A 26,459-nucleotide genomic window follows, 5' to 3' on the forward strand; every position below is an offset into this window, starting at 1 on the left:
TACAATGTTTAGGCACAGTCACACTTGGAATGTTTCCAAAACAACAATGAAAACTTTGGCAAAGTTTCAGTTATTAATGAGTACCATCATACAGCTTTGAAGTTGTATAGGACCAGTCAGAATTTTTGGAATTCTAAGAGTCAGAGTTGGACTTCCTACCATCCAACTCTGCAATTTCAATACTAACTTTAAAAATTTAATAGAAAACAGTATATTCCTGTAAACTATTTTCATATAAATATAAAATGATTAATTCTTGACACTTTTATGCTCATATAACTACTTTATTAGCATGGGTTCTAATGAGTCGACATTTATAAGTTTTATAATTTGTTGTATGACTTAAAATAAACACTGCCTAAAAACAGCTGTAAATCATAATACCTGGGTTTTGATTTGAAAAATGTTTTGAATCAACAAAACCTATCTATCAATATATATATATATTGATAGATATACTAGTCTGTTCGACTTTTTCTCTGAACCTATTGGGCTGATGTGGCTGAAATTTTTGTATAGGCCTTTGTTATGATATGATGCAGTGAACTAAGTATTATTGTATCCATTCAATACACAGTTAGGTATTAATAGGATTGGTATTTAATGTTAAAATGAGCACAAATGTAACCATATTCAACCATCAATTTGGCATACAACATTTGAAGTGAACAGGCTATAACTTTTGTCCATTTTTAATGAGCTAAAATGTCTAGTAAAGGTGGTGGACGAATGCTTGTTTAAAATTGACATTTGTTGAGGTTATTTACAGACGCCGCTCCAATGAGTTGATGGTTAGAGCTGCCGACTGTCATCACGACGGTTGTAGGTTCAATCCATGGCTGAGAAAAGGTCTAGCCGCACTGATGAGTTGTGATACAACAAAACAGTACTGTATGTGGATGCCTATATATATATATATATAGAGAGAGAGAGAGAGAGAGAGCATTACAAGTTGATTTTTTTCTTTTTAGATAATTGTTTTATCAAATTGCATGAAAAGAGCTATGTAAAAGATGCTTAAAACCGTTTGAATTATGCAAATACCATCAGTAGTTCAAAAGTTATGGAAATTTTAAGTGCCAAAATTTAGCCTTTTCCGTGGACATTCTTCTTTAGAAAAAGTGGGCTAAATTACGGACCTCAACATTTCAAGAAATTTGGTAACTTTGCCACCATTTATTTATTTTTCAAGCTCATAAAACTTGGCACTCTTATGTAAAATTGTGTGCTCTTTCTGATTATGTAGTCAAATTCAAAGCCATGAATTATAAATTAAGATGTACAAATTTCAATTTTTTTTTAACTGGTGCATGGTATCATACAGTGGGTATCTATTCATGAACAAAACTAAGTATTATACTGGTATTTAAATATAGCTTTATTGAGAGCAGGCATTTTCCTGCCTCTTCACCAAAGGAGAGCTTAATCTGGTGTACAGCCATTGAATGTCTAAAGAGCATTCATGGCCGGTATTTATTACTCCCCTCAAAGAAAAAAAAAATTGATTTGATATGAATTAATCTCAGAAATAAATTGAATAAAATGTTTCATATAGATTTTGGATTTCTGTAAAAGATGGAAATTCCCATAGTTGACCAGAACTTATGCACTTTGGGACCAGTCCAATTTTCAATTTTGTAAAGCCTCTCTATCTGACCCAAAATATACCCCTATTTTCTTAGATGCAACCATAAATCATACTCTACATGAATCCTTGATGTAGCTTTCAAAGTACCAGGATACCAGGAATTCTGATAAGCAACAACTATATATTCGCCAGTTGATGGTAATTTTTGTCATTTCTATTCTGTTGTTTTACTGAAAATTCAACTATGTAAACAAAGAAATAAAATGGTAATTTTTTTACCTTATTTCCACCTTAACATTTAAAATGATTACTGTTATAGATTTTAGGGTAGGCTGAAAATGAATATCGCACTTAAATTTTCTGCAAATAAGTAGTTTTCCAGATATTAAGCAATGTTATCCCTTATGTTATCGCTGGTGGCCATCTTGGTACACGCGAGGGAGCAAATGTAACCCCGAGAAACTATGTGCAAACGCACTACCAAGATGGCCACCAGCAATAACAAGCTGTTATCCCGAAGCGGCTTTGAATTTCTATAAAAGATAACATTTTAAAGAAATTTCCACACAATTAATAATTATCAAATATTTACATATTATACATGAAAATAATTCTGAAACTATTATCTATATGAAAATGGATGATATATATATACCGGTTTATCTTATCACTGAATTTTTAAATACTCTTTGTCAATTTTGCTCGGTCGTATCTTTGCTTCCTGTGGTCGTAAAAATATAAATCAAAGTCCAGTAGAGATGGACTACTATGCCTGTAAAATTTCAGCCATATCCAATCAAATTTGACCCCGCGCATATGTATCCAAACGTAACGTATGAAATGTAAACATTGAAAAAACAGTTTCCCTTCTTGCTGTCATCATTTTTTACTGTTTTTTCATTTTTAACTTGGAGCATAAAAATATTGAACGCATAAAAGAAAACTAAATTAACATCATTGGAATGCTTATTCTATTCTCTTTTCATCAATGTAATTCTTTTAAAAATTGACCCACAAATAAAAAAGATATGACTTGTTGAAGCACATTAGGTATGTAATATTGCCGATGTCCATGAAAATACAGCATACGCTTGTAATGCTAATATATATATAGTATCGTTTTTATCTTTTCTGGTGAAGTAATACTTTAGTAGCAGAACCCATGAAAATTCTATGGAATGCGGAATATATTGAATCAACAAATGTTTTGATAAAGCTAATGTTTTTCTGGATAGTGCAAAAAAATTAATTTTTTGGACAGAAAATCTAATAGTATGTAGTAAATATAAGTATAGGGTTCATTGTATTTGAAATATAGAACTAATCTGAATGAGATAAATTAATTAGTATGAATAAATACTCAAAATATAATATTGAATTATATAATTTAATACAAATAATGAAATCACATTATAAGAGACAATCTTTAATTTATTCTTTCAGGTCAGCACCTCTTGACAGATGATGTTACCTTTTTTTATCCAATATTTGACTGACTTCTTTCTTTGGTGGAGAACTGTTGCATGTCAAAATTACGAGTTCTTTTCTCACACTAATATAACAATGATCATATATTTTTATAATGTTATTCAAAATCGAGGCTACATAAATGAGAGGTCACTCTCATTTCTTGTCCAGAGTTGCCAAATTGGTCTTTTAAAGACCAAATTTCCATGAATTTGGCCTTCTTTTGAATTTTGAAATTACAAGTTCTTTTCTCACACTAATATAACAATGATCATATATTTTTATAATGTTATTCAAAACCGAGGCTACATAAATGAGAGGTCATCTCATTTCTTGTCCAGAGTTGCCAAATTGGTCTTTTAAAGACCAAATTTCCATGAATTTGGCCTTCTTTTGAAACCGTTTGGCCTTCAAAAGTTGTATTTGGTCTTTTTCAAAGCGTAACATATAAACTAAGAAATGATCAAAATGTTATATAGATTATCATGTAATTTAATAAATCTGATTTCTTTTTTTACAAAGTGACTTTGTACACATGGATATGTTTGTGCATAAAGAAGCCACCATTTCCAACTGTTTGAACATAATTGTACATTGTGAAGATGCAAATAGTGATAAATGATAATTTTAAGTTTGATTGAAAACAAATAATTTGCATAATTTAAGATTTTTCAATTTTTGAATAATAAGGATAACTATTTGGCAAGAGAAGATAACTCCACATTAAACTATTCATGGATACGGTACTAATACAGTGTAGCACCCATAGGTTATGTTCATTTAGGGTTTTTGTTGATTAATATCTCAAGGATTTTTTGTAAGAATTGTGAAAAATAATAACTTCCTAAGCTTTGTTATCCTGTCTACATAATGGTGTACTTTTTGTCCTCTTTTTGTATTTCTACACAAAACCATTATGTCGATATTGGATATTAATTAGGATGTATTCAATTAACAAGTTATAAAAGTAGACAGCTGTTTTCTGAAGTTTTAAATTAAAAGAGAGAGGGAGAGGAGGCTGTCTGTAAAATTTTGCAATTGAATAAAGGAATTGTACCAGTTACAAATAGTATAAGTTTGTTAAATATGTTTAGAAATGCATGAATAAAATATTAATTCTATGTAATAAAATAGGAATTGTTCATGTCAGTTAATTGGATCTACGGTAATAGGATACTAGTTGATTAAAATTCAAATTGCCATGAATTAATCGTTTGTGTTATTTCTTAAATTCCATAAAGATGACAATCTTCACAGTTATGTTCTGACAACCATTTTCCACTATTTGATTGTGCAATGAGAAATGCTAATATCAGTAATGCCTGCTCTAATATCATAGTTGCATACAGTTTGCAAAGCACTGCAACAATTCTATTAACTGCATTCAGTGATAGAACACTCAATTTGGGAGCTTTAAAATTGATCAGTTACTGCGAGATAAAATACAACGTTGAGAAACTGGTGCCATCTATCCTTCTCTCGAGGGTAGATGGGACTCTCTTAAGCCCTGGTAGACACCCCGTCTAGTGATTGCGAAAAAAAATACCCTTTAAAACTCTGGCGAAGCATCAATTATTCAGCTACCGACAAGATTTGAATTACACTACAAACTCGTGTAGTGAGTTCAATCTCGGCTACAGCCACACTGGATGGACGGAAAGGTTACTAGTGTTTCTACCAGATCAAGCTATCTGAAGATATCAGCTTCCTGATCTAAAATGCATCAAACATTGATGTTATTGTTCTGTTTTTCTTTTCCATTTGCAAAACTCAATCATTTTCTGTGAAACCCAAAACAAAAACAACAATTTTCCTCAACAAACCAAACAGTATAAATAAATACTGGAAGTTATAAAGAACTTGATATACTGTAGAACAAACCAGTCAAACCAAAATGGCACTGAAAATTGTCTAATGACCCCTTAGTTACTATCATACCCAGGTCTACTCTGATATGGGGTCATACTACGTGTCAGGTTCTCATCTACGGGTCAAATAAAATCTATTATTTACCAAATATTCACAAAATATATTTTTAAAACAAGTGAACTTATGAAATTATAAACTTTTATAGACAGCCCCTTCTCTCTTTTAATTTTAAACTTCAGCAAACAGCTGTCCAATTATAAAACTAGACAATTGAATATACATCCTAATTAATATCCAATATTGGCATAATGCTTTTGTGTAGAAATTTAAAAAAATAGAACAAAAAGCACACTACTATCTAGACAGGATAACATGGCTTATGGCATGATCATTATCAATATAATCAACCCAAAATTTTATTTTCATTATATTTAAAAACTTAATACATACACCTATGTATTTGCAAAACATCAACAATATTGCCAAATTTATTTAGGAAGCAAAATTAGTCAGTGAATTATGACTCTTCAAAGTTTGTTGACAATTAGAAAAGTTTTCATCTTGTGTGCTATTGGTTTAGAAGCCAATTTTCGCAGTGTATAACTAAAACAATGCAAGCTTGAAACAAGTAAAAAATCTTTACAAATGTATCATGTAATTTTGTGGCAAATGAAAATTAATCCTTATGGAAGCAATAACTATTACATCATCCACTCTCCCTCCAAAAAAACTTGAAAACATAAAAACCACAGAAATGCAACAAGTTTGGCTATTTGTATACTGTCAATAATTTTCCCCACTCTTTATCTGTGCCTAAATCCAAACGTAGATTCCATGAGCAAAGCTTCTTTCTTAGAACTGCACGCCAGTGGAACTCTCTGCCGCTTGCCTGTTTCCCACCTGACTACAACTTGGATGTCTTCAAGTCCAACATAAACAAACTCCTGACAAACCGCCCCCTTAAGTAAGACACTCTATCAAAACCCCCAATACTAATGATTGCTACAATACTATCTCATTGATTACTATACACGCAATAACCCTTATCCCTGAGTGGCCTTTGGGCCTTGATAAGTGGTGACCCCAATGTAAAAAAAAAAAAAAAAAATTTCATTTCAAATAGCTGAATGCATTGAGTCTCCATAATTAGAGATGAAGCTAGATTTTTTTAAATGGTAAATCAATCAACAAAAATCACAGACTATGTAAAAACAGATGGAAACATAAAAATGGGTTTAACAAAAAATATGTACATGATTAAAGGTAAAGGCTTGAAACTTAGCCGATTTTCTTTGTAACGTGAAAACTTTTTGCCATGGATATTTTAATAGATATTCAATTTTGAACTTGCCATAAAATCACCGACAGCAAAATTTAGAAATTTCATATATGAAAAGAATCACATCATTTTTTTTTTTTAAAAGAAATACTTATTGTAAAGTATAAAACTTCCAAAATTTGAAATAAGTAAAAAATATTTTATTTCCATTGATGGAACATATTTTCTAAGCAAATTCAATTGTTTTTCTGTAGTTCTATTTCTTAGTGATTCATAGTCAAAAGTTTTTCCTAGTCTTTACATTTGAAACATTTCAAACCCTGATATTGCTTTGAATATGCACTGCATTAAAATCTCTACAAACAGATGTTGACTCCAACTGAACAATATCATCTGTCAAAAAATGCATGGCATCATGCTGAAGCAATACTTATTTTAAGGTAATATTTTAAGCTTTATTTATAATCAAGTCCAAATAGCTAAATTGGTAGACCCTCAGACTGAAGATCTTGAGGTTTTAGTTTTAATTTCTGGTCAAAGCATTTACTATATTTATTAGGAATTTATAATTGACTATTTATGCAAAATTCTTTATTTTTAAAAGTGAAGATCTTTGAAATGTGACAAAATCTGTAATGTATTTAATGTGTTTGAAAAAGGTTGACAGACAGACAGATAAACGGACAAAATTTCTATTTATATTAGATAATCTTTCATTTTGTTTTTCAGGTTTTGATCTGAGTGATTTCCTGTATGGCATAAACTTTGCTTGTCCCTCCATCCCCTTCGAACTGGCCTGTCCACGCTGCCCTTCTGTTTCTCACCTGACAGCTCGAGTTTTATTCTCATGTCTGTACATATAAATGGTTTCGTCTACAATTGTCGTTGTTGCATGTGCAACTGCGTGGCCACAGAACCGACAACCCTCATGACATCTGTTCCAAATTCAGTCATGTAGCTCTTCTTCTCTCTTTCACTCAATCTGTTTCTGATGGCGTCTTGTACGTTGGATCTGCCTAAGACGAAGGCGATAGCTGAACGCTATCTTTCCACACATCACATGTCAGCCAAAGAGGCCAGCAACTATGCAGGTCGCTTACTGAAAAACCTCTGCACTTTGTGGCAAGACCAACTGTTCTGCGATGTAGAGATCCACGTCGGTTCCCATGTGTTCCATGCACATCGCAACGTCCTTGCTGCAGGAAGTCCTTATTTCAATGCCATGTTTGCTAGCACTTTGCTTGAGAATGAACAAAGGCTTATAACACTTCATGAAATACCTCCAGACATTTTTCAAAGTCTTCTTAATTTTTTTTACACTGGTAAGTAAACCATTTATTACGTTCCTGAATTTTTGAGATGAGGATTGATAATTTGTATTATTTGAATTATTCAGGCTATTGTTCTCATCTTGAGGGTTATTTTCATAATGTTTCAGCTGATGTAACCACCTACCTTCTTTTGGTTTACCTTTTCAAATTCTGGGAATCTTTGTTAAACCTGGGGAATCTGCATGAAATATTGAGGATAGCATGCTTTTGTTCCGTGAGCAATAACTAGGTAAAAGTCGTCAGTAATTCGTAATTTTTAGTATCGCCCACACTGAGGATTGAACTTTCAGCCTCCATAAGAGTTTTGCTTAAAACTGAATTTCACCTAGTACTTTTTCTGTTACACCGCTGGTCCTAGTGAACTGCTGACAACTTGTACCTAGTCATGGCTGACAGAATAAGAGTATGCTACCCCATGGATTAAATAGAGGGTTCTATTAGAAATTCTGTGCATATTCTTGTGTTCAACAGAAAAATTCTTGAGTTCGACAAGATACACCTGAAGAAGGTCGGAGGTTACATCAGCCAAAACATTGTGAAAATAACACTGAAGATGAGAACAATAGTTGAAATAATACAAACCATTCATTCTTTTCTATTTTTTGTATTTTTTTGCTTTTTAATAAATATTTAACAAAATTTAAAAATATTTCTGAGATGATGCATCATTAATTACATTACTTATTTATTTTCGGTCCTTCCCCACTTGTTGCTATTTTAATTTCCCTCCTTTTGTCTATGTGCTGATAACTTACTGGTTATGAAGATGACTGTGTAACGAATGCCCACAGCTCTCTTGGGAATGCAGATCATGCAGTGGTAATGGTTGAAATCGCCTTAAACTCTAGAGCCAAAACTGAAGAGCCATTGCTCAAAACAATGAAATATTATAAAAAGGCTGACTAGGAAGCCATCAGGGACCACATCAGGGACGCTCCATGGCAAAATATCTTTTCACTTCCTGCTGAACATTGCGCAAATGAGACTACTGAATGGTTCAAAGCAGCAATTGAAGCACATGTTCCCACACGCAAATTCTATAGCAAACCCCACTCTCCCCAATGGTTCACTTCAACTTGTGCAGCTGCCATAGCGCAAAGGCAGCATGCATACTGCAAATTTAACCAACATAAGTCCAATTCAAACAGACAGAAGTACATAGAAGCCAGAAATAACTGTAAGAAAGAAATAGCGACAGCTAAGAGAGAATTTACTGAAACCACCCAAAAACGCATCGAAGCACAGAAATTAGGAACCCGAGACTTCTGGAAAATCTACAACAGTGTAGTAAATAATGGGCAATCAACAATTCCCCCACTATCCAACAATCATGAGGTTGTTTGTTCTGCAACTGAGAAGGCTAACATGCTTGCCAGGCGGTTTGCCTCCAACTCTACACTGGACTCTGCTAACCACCCCCTCCCTGACTTTCCTTTGCGGACAGACGTCACACTAGACGATCTGAAAATCACCCCTGCTCAGGTGCATGCTATCATAAGAAAGCTTGAGACTGCAAAAGCATATGGATCTGATCTCATCCCGGCTGTGCTATTAAAAAAGTGCGCTATCGAAGTAGCTCCAGTTCTCTCCAAACTTTACAACAAATGCCTTAATGAATCTTGCTTTCCTGCCTGCTGGAAAACTACTTCTGTAGTGTCAGTTTTCAAGAATTCTGGTGAAAGAACTGACCCAGTAAATTATCGCCCCATTAGCCTCTTCCCACTTTTCGCCAAAATATTTGAGACCATAATTAACATACAGATGCTAAACGTCTGACTGACCAACAATATAGATTTAGGCAAGCCCGTTCCACAGCAGACATCTTAACTGTAATCTCAGAACGTATATACCAGTCACTGGACAAAGCGGAAAAGGGTAGAGCAGTAGCTCTAGATATATCTAAGGCTTTTGACAGAATGTGGCATGAGGGTCTTCTTAAGAAAATCAGATCATACGGCATCACTGGAAGAATACATAACATAATTAGATCCTTCTTAGATAAGAGAAAAATCCAGGTTGTCCTTGACGGTTGTACATCTAAACAATATGATATAAATAAGTAAACGACCAAGTTCTCTCCAATTCTCTCTCATCTGATCTTGAGCACGTAGTACAATGGGGAAAGGAGTGGCTGGTTACTTTTAATCCATCTAAAACCAAGCTTCTCTCTTTACATCATCAACATTCTAATCCACATTTGTCATCAATTGAAATGAATGGCTCTCGTCTTCAAGAGGCCTCAAGTTTTGACAAGCTTCTGGGCTTGACCATTACTCCTGATCTTAAATGGAACACATATATCAAATCTGTTGCCAAGGCCGCTGGAAAAATGGTGGGATCTTTCTATCGATCCAGTAGATATCTCACTGCTGATGCTATTCTCTATCTATATAAGAGCCAGGTACGTCCAAGGATGGAATACTGTTGCCACATCTGGGCAGGAGCTGCTAGAAAGGACTTGTCCTGCCTTGATAGAGTTCAAAATAGACTTCGTAGCCTCGTAGGAGATGTCCTTTTCTCCTCCTTGCAACCTCTATCTCACAGAAGAGATGTTGCGAGTTTGTCTCTGATGTATCGTTATTTCATGGAAAGTGTTCAACTGAGCTTCAATCTATGGTCCCCCCTCGCCAAACTTTCACAAGAAACACTCGTCTAGCTGTAAACACTATCAATAATTTCCCCCACTCTTTATCTGTGCCTAAACCTAAACGTAGATTCCATGAACAAAGCTTCTTTCTTAGAACTGCACGCCTGTGGAATTGTCTTCCGTTTTCCTGCTTTCCGGCTGACTACAATATGGTTGTGTTCAAGTCTAAAGTAAATAAGTTCTTGATGAGCCGTTCCATATAAGTTATTAAATTTACCAAATTTTCATTACTAATGATTACTATATTGACCAATTTCTACTGTACACTCTTTAACCCTTATCCTTGAGTGGCCTCTGGGCCTTGATAATGTGGTGATGCCTTTGTAAAAAAAAAAAAAAAAAAAAATGTGGGAGTGCCTCAGGGGTCTATCCTTGGACCTCTGTTATTCCTAATATTCATAAATGAACGCCCTGACAAAATTGTCTGTGAGATGGGTATGTATGTTGACGACACCACGCTCTATAACAGACACGACAAGAAAACAAATGAACACATATCTAAAGAAATGGCAGAAACACTAGAGGAAGACCTCCGATCCCTAGTAGAATGGGGACAAAAATGGATGGTCACCTTCAATGCTGCCAAGACTAAACTTGTTTCCTTCAATAATTACAAGAAACCTTCCCTACCGCCAATAGCAATGGCCAATGACTTTTTATCTGAAAGTACATCTTTTAAACTTCTCGGCCTAACGTTCACAGGAAACATGAGTTGGAACAATTACATTGAGAACATTGCCAGGACCGCTGCGAAGAAGGTGGGTTCTCTCTACTGTGCTAGAAAGCTATTAACACCTGAAAGTATCCTATATCTCTATAAGGCCATCATTCGCCCATGTATGGAGTATTGTTGTCATATTTGGGCTGGTGCATCTGCCACTAGTCTCTCGCTCCTAGACAAGGTTCAAAAGAGAGTCGCCAATCTGATAGGTCCTGAACTCTCAGCTAAACTTCAGCCTCTGTCACATCGACGAAATGTAGCATCCCTCTGCCTGTTCTACAAGTACTTTAATGGTGAATGCTCTGACGAACTGTAAGAACTTGTGCCTCCTCAACGTAAATACCCCCGACAAACCCGACAAGCAGCTAAATCCCACCCCTTTACAGTAGAGATCCCTAGATGTAAGAGAGCCTTCTACTCCAGTAGTTTCTTCCCCAGAACAGCTAGACTTTGGAATTCCCTTCCGGGTCCCTGCTTCCCCGACTGTACCGACATGCAGAAGTTCAAGTGTAACGTGAACCGACATCTTGCTGCCCAACTTCCTACACAGATGCTGATGCTTATGTCCCTGATAGTAGCTCCCTACAACAAAGTGGCAATGTACCTTGTTTGGGGTGAAAATGCAATAAAAAAAAAAAAATGAAGGCCCAAACGTCATTCAAGGATAAGGATTAATTCGTTTGTTAGGTGGATAGTGAGACAATGCTGTGAGGATTTAAATTTGATTCTTTAAGAGGACAGTTCAACACGAATTTGTTAACATTGGACTTGATAACAACCATGTTTTTTTTTTTTTTACAAGGACATCAAGGCCTTAAGACCACTTGTGTATAAAAATTAATGGATTTAAAGTATTAGTGTAGTAATCGTTAATGATATAGATTGGGTAGAATTTGGATGATTAAAGCGGGGGGGGGGGCTCAACAGGAATTTGTTTGCATTGGACTTGAAGGCTACCATATTGTAATTGACTGGGAAGCAAGTCAGTGGAACAGTGTTCCACAGGCTGGTAATTCTATGAAAGAAGCTTTATTCATGGAAGCTACGTTTAGATTTAGGCATAGATAGTGTGAGGGGAAACTGTTGATAGTGGTTGTAGTTAGTCGAGTGTTTTTTGTGAAAGTTTGGCAGGGGGGGGGCATAGATTGGAGCTCAGATGAGCACTTGCCATGAAAATAACGAAAGAGCAGAGATAGACTCGCAATGTCTCTTCTGTAGGAAAGAGGTTGCAGGGAAGAGAAAAGGACATAATCTACTTGGTTTTGAAACCAGTTTTGAACTCTATCAAAGCAGAATATGGTGCGGCAAGCAACTTCTGTTCAGATGTGTCAACAGTACTCCATGTTGCAATCAGTTGGGAGCATCCCGGTGGTGTTCCACAAACAAGCAGTTCTTAGAAAGAAACATTGCTCATGGAAGTTCCATTTAATTTTAAGTACACAGAAGAATAAAAAATTATTTATAGTGGTTGTAGATAGATGAGTTTTTGTTGTGAATATTTTACAGGGGGGGGACCATGGATTAAAGCTCAATTGAGCACTTGCCATCAAAATAGCAATAGAGTAGAGAAAGACTAGCAATGCCTCTTCTGTGAGAAAGAGGCTGTAGGGAAGAGAAAGGACATTCCTCACTAGATTTCAAAGTTTTGTACTCTGACATGGCAAGAAAGGGTGCTCTGAGTGGCACCTCTCTAGATGTGGCAACAGTACTTTGTCTTAAGACATATTTAATTCTTAAGACAAAACGAATTAACTGATATAAAATATCTTATTTACCATTTGGTGCTAAGTGTTGGTTGCTCACGAATATATCCAATTTCCTGTCCAACCATTTATATATAACATATTTCGCTGGTGATACTTTATTTCAGCTAAATTAAAGAGTTGGGAGTCGAGTTGTCAATTTTTACTGGAGTTAATCATAGCTGCCCCTTTACAACCACAGACTCCAGTGCTCTTTTTTCTCTTTCATCTTCCATTCTGGTCATGTCATGGTGCTTACCAAAGGCACAAATACTGGTTTACAAGTATAGTAAAACAAAACAACGCAGATTCACAAGAGAAAACTAAACACAAACTCTGATACAGTGTGTATAAATCAGTTGCAATCTGATTGTGTGCGATTGTTGTATGTCGAAGCATGTTTTTGATGTTACTTGAAGTCGTCACCTTATCTTATCATCGGCTAAAGCTCTGCCCAAACCAAAAACTGCCTCAAACAAACTTGGAAACTTAAATATATTGATTCAGAACTATTAGGAAATAGGTCGAACGTAAGAGTCAGCTGATCGGATCTGCGTGTGAGTCACGTGATCAGGTGAGCTGGAGTCAGTGAGTTTTGGGTTTGGACGTAGAGAAGAACAGACGGCTTAACAGGTCATCCCCTCTCCTTCACTGGGGGGGGGGGACGCTGACGTGTGTGAAAATAAGACCTATTCAAGCAAAGATATTCACTTTCCATTCTTCTGCGATTGACATCTGGAAGGTGAACAAAAACTATATAAAACCAATCATCGTCTTGGAGTGAATGAATATTCGTCCGAAACAGGTTTCCAGTCTCCCCTCCAAGAACGAGATGAATTCCAGGTGGACAAGATCAACGACCCATGAAGAAGGTATGTTCAAAATACATGTACCACACACACACACAAAAGCATATGAACAATTAGATATGAATATATCACAAATAGACAGAACATTTAGACGATCACACACAACGATACCCCCTTTAATGATAACAATACGACAAGAACCAGAAAACTCTAAGTGACTTGTTTTTTTCTAAAGGGAAAATAACTCATGAATAATTTAATTTCTCTCGTTATTAAGTCACAGTCTTTAATTTTGTAACACTTTATTTTGGTTACCATCATTTGTTTCAGAATAGAGAGTGAGTTAATGTTGACTTGGAGATGAAATCTTGTCAGTAGTCTGATGTACCCGAGTATAAGTTGAAGTTTATTATCCACTAGCTGTCCTGATCTAGCATTGCCTGGGAATATTTATAATTTTATTTTTGTTTTGCCTTATTACCTGTGAAAATTGAGTAACAGAATATCATGACGACTTGCGAAATATTGAACGCTAAATATGATCTTTCATGCTACTAAAACCAAACTTCTTTCCTTTAACAATTATAAGAAACTTTAGCAACCACTGAATGGCGTAGCTAATAACATAATAACATCCTACCTGAGAGCACATCGTTTAAACTCCTCGGCTTATGATTCACAGACAACATGAATTGGAACAAATACATTGAGGACATTTCCAAAGCTGCTGCAAAGAAGATGGGCTCCCTCTAATGTGCTAGAAAATTACTCATACCTGAAAGTATCTTATATCTCTGTAAAGCCACCATTTGCTTGTGCATGGCGTATTGCTACACATCTTGGATGGTGTATTTATCACTAGTCTCTCCCTTTTAGACAGGATCCAAAAAAGAGTTTTCAACCTAATAGGTCTCGCACAATCAATCAAGCTTGTCTAAATGCTACAATGTTGCATCCCTGTGCCTATTTTACAAGTACTTTAATGAAATATGCTTTGAGGAATGCATAGCACTTGTGCCCCCTTAACACATATACCTTCAACTAACTCAACAAACAGTGGTTTTTAGATACCGGAAAGTCTTCTACCCTTATATTTTCTTCCCATGGACTGCTGACTGTACTAATTTGCAGAAGTTTAAATATAATGTGAACAAACATCTTGTTTCTCAACTCCTTACATAGTTGCCTGTAGACATGATCTCAAATAGAACCTCTTTATGTTCAAGTTGCAATATGCTTTGTTTGGGATGAGTGAAGTGAAGTAAAAATAAAAATAAAATTGAAAATATACCAAAGTGGAAAAAAGAGAAAAGGGCTAGACTGAATCAAATATTTATTTACATTACTATTTAGATCTGATTTTGAAAGTCTGACTGGCTTAATTTTATGTATTAGATTTATTTAGAATGATTAAGCCTGATACTTAGGAAACAAGCTTTTTTGATATTGATTTGTTTTATATTTTATATGGATATTTATGCATCAATAAAAACTTATATATCTTTACATTCTTTTTAAAATATTTTTTGTGTATTCATGATATAATGTTTTGCCTAATTCAATATAATAAAATTAATTGCAATGATTTTCTTTTTCAGGTCAAATTGAAGTTAATTCCGAAACCTGTCAAGAATTGATGTCTGCAGCTGATATGTTTAATGTGTCTGAAGTGCTCGTCTTCTGCTGTGAATTTCTTAAGCAACAACTCACTATTGAGAATTGTATAGGTATGGCATTTTATTTCTTTTCCTTCGTTCATGCTGTAAATAATGTTCGCATATAGGATGATTCTTGTTGGATCCAAATGACTTGACATTTAAAACATATTTTTACCACTGACATTTGCTATCCACTTTTCATCATCAGACATGTGAATGCTTTTAAAGAAGACATAGAAATATTGAAACATTAAGCAATCTGCGTTGATTCCTTAAAATGTTTATATAATTTTATTTATGTATATATGTATATAATTAATATTTATAGTCAAACTTATTTGATTTAAGTAGATTATAAATAGGCAGTAGAATAACTAATCAATACTAAATACAGTAAAACCCCGGGATACGGCATAAAAAATTAGTAACAAAATACAGTACAGTATATAATACACATGTATATAATCAAATAACATTATAAATAACACCATAAAAAAAAAAATATATATATATATATATATGCATATGGACAAAGCTCAGAGGCTAAGAAATGAGGGTCGAGAGTTGTATGTTTTAGTTTCGATTCATACCCAAGTCATATATTTAAAAAAAAATTTGACCACACTACTATATATTAGGTTCAATGTAATAATCAATAGAAAATTGTCTGTATAATAATAAATATGTAATCTGCATGAATTAAAATATCATATTTAAGCGCATTTTATGACCAGGCAATGCTGGGTGGCCTGCTAGTGTACGTATAAAATGTTCTGCTTTTTTCTCTTTCTTCCTTAGGCATTTATGTGTTTGCTGAGGCGCATGCATGGGAAGATGTGCTAGAAGCTGCGGAACGTTTCATTTACAGCAATTTTGAAGAAGTCGGTCAGTCTGTAGAATTCCTGGATCTTCCCAAAGAGACGCTTATCCATTTTTTGAGCAGCGAGCATCTTCACGTCAAGACGGAATTACAAGTTCTTTACATTGCACTCCGCTGGCTTCTTCACGACATCTCGACGAGGCGTATTCATCTCTTTGATGTTCTCTCTCCAATTAGATTCACGTTAATTCCACAGAACCAACTACGTAGCTATCTCCGCGATTCTGTTGATTCAATTGACCTGGAAATGGATAAAGCCCTTCGGGTGTTTTATCACAAGGTTTATTCCAAACGAACCAAGACTCAACCTCGTCTACAAACGCAGAAAAATATTTACATAATTGGTGGCTTCTCTCGCCTTCAAGGCAAACGGTGGGCTGATGGGGAAACACTCTGCAGCGTTGAGAAATTTGATACATTTGAGATTCAGTGGAAAAAAATGCCTGAAATTGAAGATGCTCGCAGTGGACATGGGGCTGCAGTGTTGCATCAAAAAATTTACGTTGCTGGTGGTGAGCGTGACTCATTAATCTGTGATACAGTGGAGTGTTTTGATCCGACTAATTGTACGTGGAAGAACGTAGCCTGCATGAACTTTCCGCGTTGCAATTTGACTCTGTGTGCTGATAGACATCATTTGTATGCAATCGGTGGTTGGATTGGAAGCGAATTGGGCGCAACAATAGAAAAATATGACCCAACGATTGACCAATGGACAGTTTGTGGCCGAGTTAACACTTTACGTTATGCAATGGGAGCCGTGGAACATGAAGAAGGTGGGTATTTTTTAATCATTCTAAATAAATCTTATAAAATTAAGTTATTCAGACTTTCAAAATCAAATTTAAATAATAATGCAAATTGATACTTAATTTAGACTAGCCTTTTTCCTTGTTTTTTATTCACTTTATTTTTTTTTATTAAAAATTTTTTACTCTTATTCGCCCCAAACAAAGTATACTGTTATTTATATATAAGGGACTACTATTTGGGATTATGTGTACAGAGGCACTATGTAAGCAGAAAAATGTCTCTTCGCATTACATTTAAATTTGTGCATGTTAGTATAGTCAAGAAAGCAAATAGGAATTCCAATGTCAAGCAGTTTAAGTAAGAAACTTGTAAGAGTAGAAGGCTTTCTGGTGTATACGGATCTCTACAGTGAAGGCATGTGGTTTTACCGCATGTCGGGTGTATTCACATCCAAGGGGCACAAGTGTTATAAGTTTGTCAGAATACATTCCATTAAAATACTTGTAAAACAGACACATGGATGCAACATTTCAGCAACAAGATGGGTTGAAGCTTGGTTGACAGCTTGAGACCTATTAGATTGAAGACTCTTTTGGACCCTGTCTAGGAGGGAGAGACTAGTTAGTGGCAGATCTAGCCCAGATGTGATAACAATTTGCATTTATCAATGTTTTCATCCATAAAATTGAAGTTGCTTTTTTGACCGTCTTCATATTTTGTATGAACATGAAGAAATATATTATTTTTTTAAAATTGTTACCTTCCAATTCATAAAAGATCGTTTTTTTTTTTTCTCATTAATAATTTGTTTATTTGTAAATATTAATGCAACACACATTACAAACTGACATTTATGGAAACAGTCAATTATCTAAGGTGAGATAACTAGTATTGATGAATCAAAACTAAGCATATTTTGAAAGAGACAATTTAAGATACCAAAATAACCAATCGAATAATGAAACAATTTTAAGGAAAAAAAAGGTCCTGTCTCCACAAGCGGCAAATGAAATTAGCCATGGAAATGGAATTAAAATAGTCTCCACAAGAGCTGAATGGGATTAGTCTTGGAAATTGCCAAAACAGTTTATGAAAAAGAAACAAGTAAATTAACAAATTAAAAATGAAACATGTCCTAGAAATTATCAAAGGAGTTTATGAAAAAATTTTTCACAATATCAATAAATTAATTCATATTTTATTCAATAATTATTAGCCGATTTAATCTACCTCCCTCTCCTCAAATAATTCATAAGCTGCCCCCAATTTTCCTTAAAAATGTAGATTTCTCCCTTTTTAAAAAATTTTCTTTTTTATTACATTTTCACTCCAAACAAGGCACATTACCACTTTGATGTAGGTGGCTACTATCAGGGACATAAGCTACAGGGGTGCTATGCGGGGAGTTGAGCAGCAAGATGTCGATTCACGTTACACTTGAACTTCTGCATGTCAATACAGTTGGGGAAGCAGGAACCCGGAAGGGAATTCCAAAGTTTAGCGGTTCTGGGGAAGAAACTACTGGAGTAGAAGGCTTTTACATCTAGGGATCTCTACTGTGAAGGGGTAGACTTTTGCTGCTTGTCGGGTTTGTCGGAGGTATTTACGTTGAGTGGGGTACAAGTGCTTGCAGTTCGTCGGAGCATTCACCATTAAAGTACTTGTAGAACAGGCAGAGGGATGCTACATTTTTTCGATGTGACAGAGGCTGAAGCTTAGATGACAGTTCACAACCTATCAGGTTGGCGACTCTCTTTTGAACCTTGTCTAGGAGCGAGAGACTAGTAGCAAATGCACCAGCTCAAATGTGACAACAATACTCCCTTCCAAAAACTGATAATTTAAAATAATTTAAATGCCGTATTAATTTTATTTTCTTTACTTTATTTTTTTATTTGTTGATATTGCAAAATAAAATTAAGTCAGCTATCATTTTTATGAGGGTCATTCCAAAAGTAAAGCTTCCTAATCATGCGTTCAAGTGGTGATCAACTGTGGCATATTGGGATAGTATCTGCATTCTGATACTGGTGTCATGAGTTCGATCCTAGCCTATGCTGACGACAGCTAAAAGCCAGAAACATGCATGTCCATAGGCATACTTTTATGCATGTAATAATAATATTTAATAATAATAAATAAATAAATAAATAAATACATCCCATAAAAAATAATAAGGGCGATCTATTCATATATATATGAATAACAAAAAAAAAAGAAGAGCTTATAGCTCTTAAAAAAAGGCTAAGATAGCTGAAAAAAATAAGAATAACAGCATTTTGAAGTTGTTAATATCACTAAAAAAATGTCAACAACAAATTGTGTGTATATATATATAGTATCAATAAAAAAGAAAACAATATAAAAATATATACTAATGTATAGAGATTTATTCGTTTATTCAATAAAGAAGATACATCAATTAGGTTGTGGGATAATTAAAAAGAGTCCTTACCTATCCTACAACCCTAATTGATGTATCATCCATATTGAATAAATGAATAAATCTATATATATATATATATATATATATATATATATATATATATATATATTAGTATGTATTTTTATATTGTAGTTTTCTTATTTTATCCATACTCCATATAAGCTCCAAAACAATTTGTTGAGCTTTGCATTATCCTGATAAATCTTCTCTGGAAGAATCAATCTTATTCTTATCTTTTAACTCCCCCTACTCTCTCATACACACACACACACACACGCACACACACACACACATATATATATATATATATATATATATATATATATATATACAATCAATATATTTCTGTGGAAAAAATTTTTTTTTTCAATTATATTAATTTATTCATACCAACACTTAATTTAAAAAGCTCAATGTAATTACAGAGCATATAACAAATAAATGAAAAAAAGTCTATCTTCCAAATTTCATGATGTTGACCATCTTACAATTTATTCCTTTAAGTACGTTGACATTAACAATTCTTGACAGCAACTGTTTTGTAGCACAAAATCATTCATTTAATTATTATATCAATCAAATAATATATTCTGCCCTTAACTCAACTATCAATCCATTAATAGAAAATAAAATGTATTTGGGCATGACTACAAAATCCGAAAATTAGAATAGAAAAATGCTGTAATAAAAGATAAAATAAAAGGTAATTGCAACTTCTCTTCCAATTTTTAGACACACAGCCTCTTTCATCTCCACAATTGTCTCATAACGACAGCCTTTAAGGTTTTTCTTTAGCTTCGAGAATAACCAAAAGTCACAGGGAGCAATGTCTGGACTATAGGCAGGGTTAAGAACTGTCTTAATGCCCATCTTGGTCAAATAGTCTGCGACAATGATTGAGTTTTGGACTGGTGCATTCGCGCAAATCTTTTGCATCTTTATTTCATCGTGAATGATTGTAGGTACAGTTCCCATACCGACATCAAACTGTGCACTTATTGTCTCTATAAACACGCGACGGTCCTTATCTATTAAATTCTTTATTTGGCCAATCAACTCTGGTATTTTGATTTCCTTTCCTTCCACACCTCTCATCATCCCTCAAAGACTCCCTGCATTCTTTGAATCTCTTATGCCACTCAAAAACTGATGCTTGATTCATGCAAGATGGTCCAAAAGTAGTCTGAAGCATTCCATACATTTCTGTGGCATTTTTTTCTTAGTTTAAAACAGAATTTTATTGCATATAATTCTTCAAAAGTATCCTCATGTTCAGATTGCATTTTTGAACTTCACCAGTTATGACAATCAGATTTTAGTAGATTGTATTCCAATTCCTGCTGTAGCTGTTCATTTGAATCTGAAATCATAAAAATCGGTGAGTTATCTCATAAGATGTATAGCAATAACAAACTGAAGTTTCAAGAATCTACGACAATTTTAAATGCCTTTACAAAAAAAGTCTGGAAACTTATTTAAGGCACCATGTGTGTGTGTGTGTGTGTGTATTCTTTTTTAACGCAAATGAATACGGGAGTGGTAAAACAAGCAACCTTTTGTTCTTCAGAATTTTCAGTGAAGTATCTATGCTTTTGATACAAGTCCACAACAAGGGTTGCTTTCTTAGAGTTTCATACTGCCAATATCTGCAACAGAGAGATGAAGCTTTCAGGTTGTGAATACATAAGTTCATTGATCATAACTAAGGAAAAGGGGTTAGCTCTATATTATAAGAAATCAGACCGTGGGTTTGAGGGTGTGTCCGTGAATTATAAAAGAATGGTCAATTTTCAGGGGTCACTAGTGTGCTTTTTAAGACTTTCTTAATTCAATTTTTAGCTAAATCCTGATGCTAATTGTCAATATTAATGAAAAAAAAAATGCTAGATATAGAAGAAAGATGGAGGAGCAGCACATATGGTGAATAGCAACAACATCCTAAACTGTCCAAGTATTGAATTTAACCATATTTGGAATCCATTAATTACAAATTTATATGGAGAAAATAATAGAAAATAACAAAAAATATACCTTAGGGAAATAATCCCCCCCCCCCCAACACTTTTTTTTTAAATCGCCTCCCTTGCATTGTGTTTTCTAGAAAAAACGAAAACACGTAAGTTGTTTATCCATGGTTTTGTAAAACATTTGTTTCACTAATATTGGCAACTAGCCGTACTCGGCTATGCATTGTTGTGGCTCAGTTTGTGTAAATAGACCCCCCCTCTAAGTAAAAAAGACAAAATTCATTTTTATTTTAGAAAAATATTTGTAAGTTAATTAATAAGAATTATAGTTTATTTTATTTATTTTCTTATATTTTATTTATCTACCCTCATCTCCTGTAGTTGTTGTTTCATAACAATCTGTAAATACGTAAGTAAAAGCAGAATTAAAAGTAGGTAGATTAATTTTTTTTTGCTTTTTTGATAGGAATTTATCATAGCGAGCTACATGGTAAAACAAACACAGGAACACACAAGAGAAATAATAATTGGAGTCAGAGAAGAGAGAGGGAAGGAGAGTGGGGAAGAATATAAACAGAAGGAGGGAGAGAGAGAGAGGAGATAAAAACAGTTGTAGATAATGTTGACGACATGAAATGTTTCTTTGGCATAAAAGAACATTGCACGGCGAATAATATCTATACCAGTTTTTATTTTCTCTCTCCCTCTCTCTGTATATATTCTAAACTCTCTCTCTCTTGCTTTTTACACTTCTTTTTATGCCAAAGAAAAAACATTTTCATGGCAAACAATAACTACACCAGTTTTTACTTTCTCTCTCTCTCTCTCTCTCTCTCTCTCTCTATGTATTTTTCCCAACTCTCTCTCTCGCTCACGTGCTCTCTCTCTCAGTCAAAAACCTATGCGAACAAGATAAGCAACATAATTGAAATCTAGCTAATCATAGGAAAATATGTAAGTAATTTAGATTGCCCACATTAAAAATAAATGTAAAATAAAAGTATAAAAAAGATTTTGTTATAAAAACAAAGTGGTGTGTTGTTAATGTGTGCATAAGTAAGTGTAAGATTATCAGTATTTAACTTTCTGTGTATGAGTGGTTATTATGTTTGTATTTGGTTTATTGTTTTTTTTAAATGATTGCCTCTTGTAGAGAGTGCCGCCATATTTAAAAAGTTTTGGAACATTCGTTTATGCATTAAGAAGTAAATTCCGGAATAATCAAATTGTCAGCTCCTGGCCAATGAGAACAGATGAAATTTGAGAAGGAAGAATTTATTATTTTTGAATCAGGAAATGGAAAGATTATGTCTATGAGTTTTTGACCCAGTTACAAAGGATGCAAGCACAATATCTGTATAATGTGTATATTTTCTCCTGGTTTTGACTGGGGGCATTAGGAGGATTTAATATTTAGGGGAAAAAATAGGAACTACTTCCTCTAAAGATGCTGCGATTGTGATGGTGTTGCTCCTAGGATGAAATGTAGGATTTTACTATATTAACTAAATATGTCTAAAATGTTCTAAAGCTACATAAGATAGTGGCTAATTGTCTAGACATGATAAATTTGTATGTGGCATCTGTTGTTGCAAACCTAGGGTACTTTGGTCCAGAAGGGAATTTCTGCAATCAAAATATTTTATATGGCGATTAACATAAAAAAACCCTAAAAATTGAATCATGAGAAAGTCTTAAAAAGCACTCTAGTAACCCCTAAAAATTAACCCTTTTTTATAATTTACGGACACACCCTCAAACACACGGTTCGATTTTTTGCAATACTGAACTAACCCTCTTTTCCTTAGTTGAAAAAAACATGCAGTTTACATCCGACAAAGGTCATAGGTTTAAACAACTGAAATGTTGTGCCGAGATGAGAATAATTGTCCGAATAATCAAAACAATAGTTTTTGATTAGTCAATACTGCTTATCCCCCTTAGATAACGGATGTAAGTGCCACAAAATTATACTAAAAATGAGATCCCATGCTGTTTATAAACTTTCTGTATTCGTTTTTTTTTTTTTCTTTTTTTTACACAGAAATCACTACTTATCAAGGCCCGGAAGCCACTCGAGGATAAGAGTCAATGGGTATACATTAGTCAATGTGATTATAGCGTAGTGAACATAAGTAGTGGCAATTTTGTAAATTCGATTACTTGGGGGGGACGGTTCATCAAGAACTTGTTTACGTTGGACTAGTCAGCTGGAAAGCAGGCAAATGGAAGAGAGTTCCACAGGCATGCAGTTCTAAGAAAGAAACTTTGTTCATGGAATCTGCATTTAGGTTTAGACACGGATAAAGAGTGTGGGAAATTATTGATAGTGGTTTTGGCTAGACGAGTGTTTTTCATAAAGTTTGTTGAGGGGGAATCATAGATTGAAGCTCAGATGAGCACTTGCCATGAAAATAACGATAAAGCAGAGACAGGCTCGCAACGTCTCTTCTGTGGGAAAGAAGTTGCAGGGAAGAGAAAAGGGCACTTCCCATTAAGCTATGAAGTCTATTTTGAACTCTGTACTTTGCATGTGCTGATAGGACAGCCTCCTTAGTGGTTAATCCAAGGTTCGGATCTCTATCAGGCGGATAATGTCAGCCCAGTTAAAATGTTTACCTCCAGCACCCTTACTAGTGACATGGCCACAAGGATAGACAAAGAAACAGAATTTCCAACATCTCTGGCAACTGTTCACACAAAATACTGCCAACCTAGAATACAGCTTTTTCTTCTCCCTTTGTTAGAAAAATCACTCATTGAAAAAACAAGAACTGAGGGACAAATAAGGAGAAGTGAGAGCAACGAGAGCTGCCGATAATGCCTATTCTCCAGTTTAAAAAAAAGGGACTTATAAATATTTACTTAGTATAAGTCTGTAGCTCTTCTTCAAAATAAAAGATATAATTTGAAGGTATTTCCCCTCCCATATTTACGCATGAATTTATATTGTGGAATCAACATGACACTGTTAGTTATAGATTTAATTTTTTTTTTTTTTTTTTAATATTCTAGATACATTTGCATTTTAAGTAGTAACTGAAATCTGTATATCAATAAAAGTGAAAATGTCTGTGTGTGTCTGTCTGTACATTTCTCTACCAAATAACTGTCAATTTTTGATCTATAGACTCGAAATTTGGCATATGAGGTATTGAGATTTGGGAAAATCTTTTTAATTGGGTTTCGGTCAGAAATTTCACTGGTAAGGGGTCAAAGTTCAACAATTTAACCTTTGAGAACTCTACAAAACACCTCCGCCAATTTTGGGGCTAAGCACTTGAAATTTTAGATATAGGTTACTTGGATATAGATTTAACTTTATAATTTGATTTAAGCCCAAAACAGTAAATGTTAAGGGGTCAAAATTAGGGTTGAAGTTCTGAAAAATTTGATCTCTGCGGTCTGTAACAAATAAGTCAGCCAATTTTTGGTCTAAACATTTGAAATTTTACATAAAAGGTATTCAGACATGGGGCAAGTTTTTAATCATTTTTTTTTTGCTGAAAATTTGGCTTTCAATGGGTCAAAGTTCAAACTATTAAACCAATTTTGCATAAAGGTATTCAGACATGCAGCAAGCTTTTTAATCAGTTTTTGGGCGAAAATTTGGCTACCCAGAGGTCAAAGCTGACAATTGACCTTTGTAGACTCTACCAAACTCCTTCGCTAATTTTGGGTTTAAACACTTGAAATTTTAGATGTAGATTACTTGGACATGGGTCAAACATTTTAATTTAATTTGAGCCCAAAGCAAAAAATCTTAAGGGGTCAAAATTGGGGTCAAAGCTAAAAAAAATTTGATCTCTGTGATCTCTACCAACTTTTCTCTATGGAAGTTAAGGAAGCTTATTATATAGAAAGGCATTACCATACATATTCACAATTTTTAGTATATACATATGCACATAAAGTTATGAACAGTATATAGGGCCCGAGCCAAGCCAGGCTGAACTGCTAGTAAACTTATATTAAACACTACAGGTCAGTATGCAAGCCTTTTAGACCTTTTTCTCTCCACTTCCCCTGAGCTATGTTCATGTTCTGTTCTTTCTCCTCTAGGATCCTCCCACCACTCTGTCATATCAGTTAAGATAAAAATGAAATGTAATAAGTCCCCAGGCGTACCCCTCCACCGTACTGTATACCGATACTCCATGGCTGACTGGGATAGCTTCCGTACATTCATATCTGATCTACCTCTGCATTCCATGTTTAAAAAGGATGTGTCCTCTACAGTATCAGACCTGACCAAATGGGTAATTGTAGGCATAAACCAATTCATACCATCTAAAAAATTCCAACAAAAACCTAACAGCCAGCCATGGTTCTCCCCAGAATGTGCTGCTGCCATCGCGCACAGAAATCACTTTTTCCATAGCTACCAACGTAATAGATGCACTGAGACTAAAGCTGCTTTTAGGAATGCCAGCAACCACTGTAAAAGAGTAATAAAAAATGCAAGAGAGCTATATGCTCAGTCCGTTAAATCCAAAGTCTGCTGTGTGTTATGAGTAAGTTGCTGGAATCCATATTAAATAGAGAAGTAGTCAACCACCTCAGCAGGAATAACCTTCTTAATGACACACAATATGGTTTCCGCTCTGCAAGATCTACCACAGATGTGCTGACGGTTATATCCCACAGGATTAGTGAATCTCTTGACAAAGGCTTCCTTTCTAGGGCAATTGCTCTTGACATATCAAAGGCCTTCGACAAGGTATGGCATAAGGGTCTACTTCACAAGATTTCCAGCTACGGTATAACTGGAAATGTTTTCTCAATCATTAAATCATTTCTCTCCGATAGGCTCATAAGAGTAGTGGTAGATGGACAAAAATCGGAGGCCTGCAATATAAATGCTGTAGTCCCTCAGGGGTCAATCCTGGGCCCAACTCTCTTCCTGATCTACGTCAATGACCTCCCTAAACACATACTTAAATCATTCGTTGACATCTATGCTGATGACACGACCATCTACAGCAACACATCAAAGGCTGTAAATGACAGTTCTCTCTGATCTTGAGCGCGTGGTTCAGTGGGGGAAGATGTGGCTGGTTACCTTTAATGCATCCAAAACCAAACTCCTATCCTTACATCATCAACGCTCTGATCCCCATCTGGCATCAATTGTGATGGATGGCTCTCGTCTGGGTGAGGCCCCGTGTTTTGACAAGTTTCTGGATCTGACCTTTACTCCTGATCTGAAATGGAACACGTACATCAAGTCTGTTGCCAAGGTCGCTGGAAAGATGGTGGGATCCTTCTACCGCTCCAGAAGATATCTCACTACTGATGCAAT

General features: G+C 34.8%; 2 protein-coding genes across 3 annotated transcripts in view; one reads left to right on the top strand and one right to left on the bottom strand.

The window, feature by feature from the left end:
- Positions 1-26,459, bottom strand: part of LOC145259589 (uncharacterized) — a 183,466-nt gene that overhangs the window by 96,883 nt on the left and 60,124 nt on the right. The gene's annotated exons all lie outside the window — the stretch shown is intronic.
- LOC145259581 (actin-binding protein IPP-like) overlaps positions 1-26,459 on the top strand; it is a 45,110-nt gene that overhangs the window by 5,312 nt on the left and 13,339 nt on the right. The window contains exons 2-4 of the mRNA XM_080117237.1: positions 6,933-7,525; positions 15,052-15,180; positions 15,910-16,767. Of these exons, the coding sequence (XP_079973363.1) occupies positions 7,195-7,525; positions 15,052-15,180; positions 15,910-16,767 (1,318 nt within the window). The 5' untranslated portion in view covers positions 6,933-7,194. The remainder of the gene's footprint in view (positions 1-6,932; positions 7,526-15,051; positions 15,181-15,909; positions 16,768-26,459) is intronic.

Source organism: Euprymna scolopes, chromosome 3 (genome assembly GCF_053919585.1).
Source record: "Euprymna scolopes isolate OS-2025 chromosome 3, ASM5391958v1, whole genome shotgun sequence".
NCBI classification, from domain to species: domain Eukaryota; kingdom Metazoa; phylum Mollusca; class Cephalopoda; order Sepiida; family Sepiolidae; genus Euprymna; species Euprymna scolopes.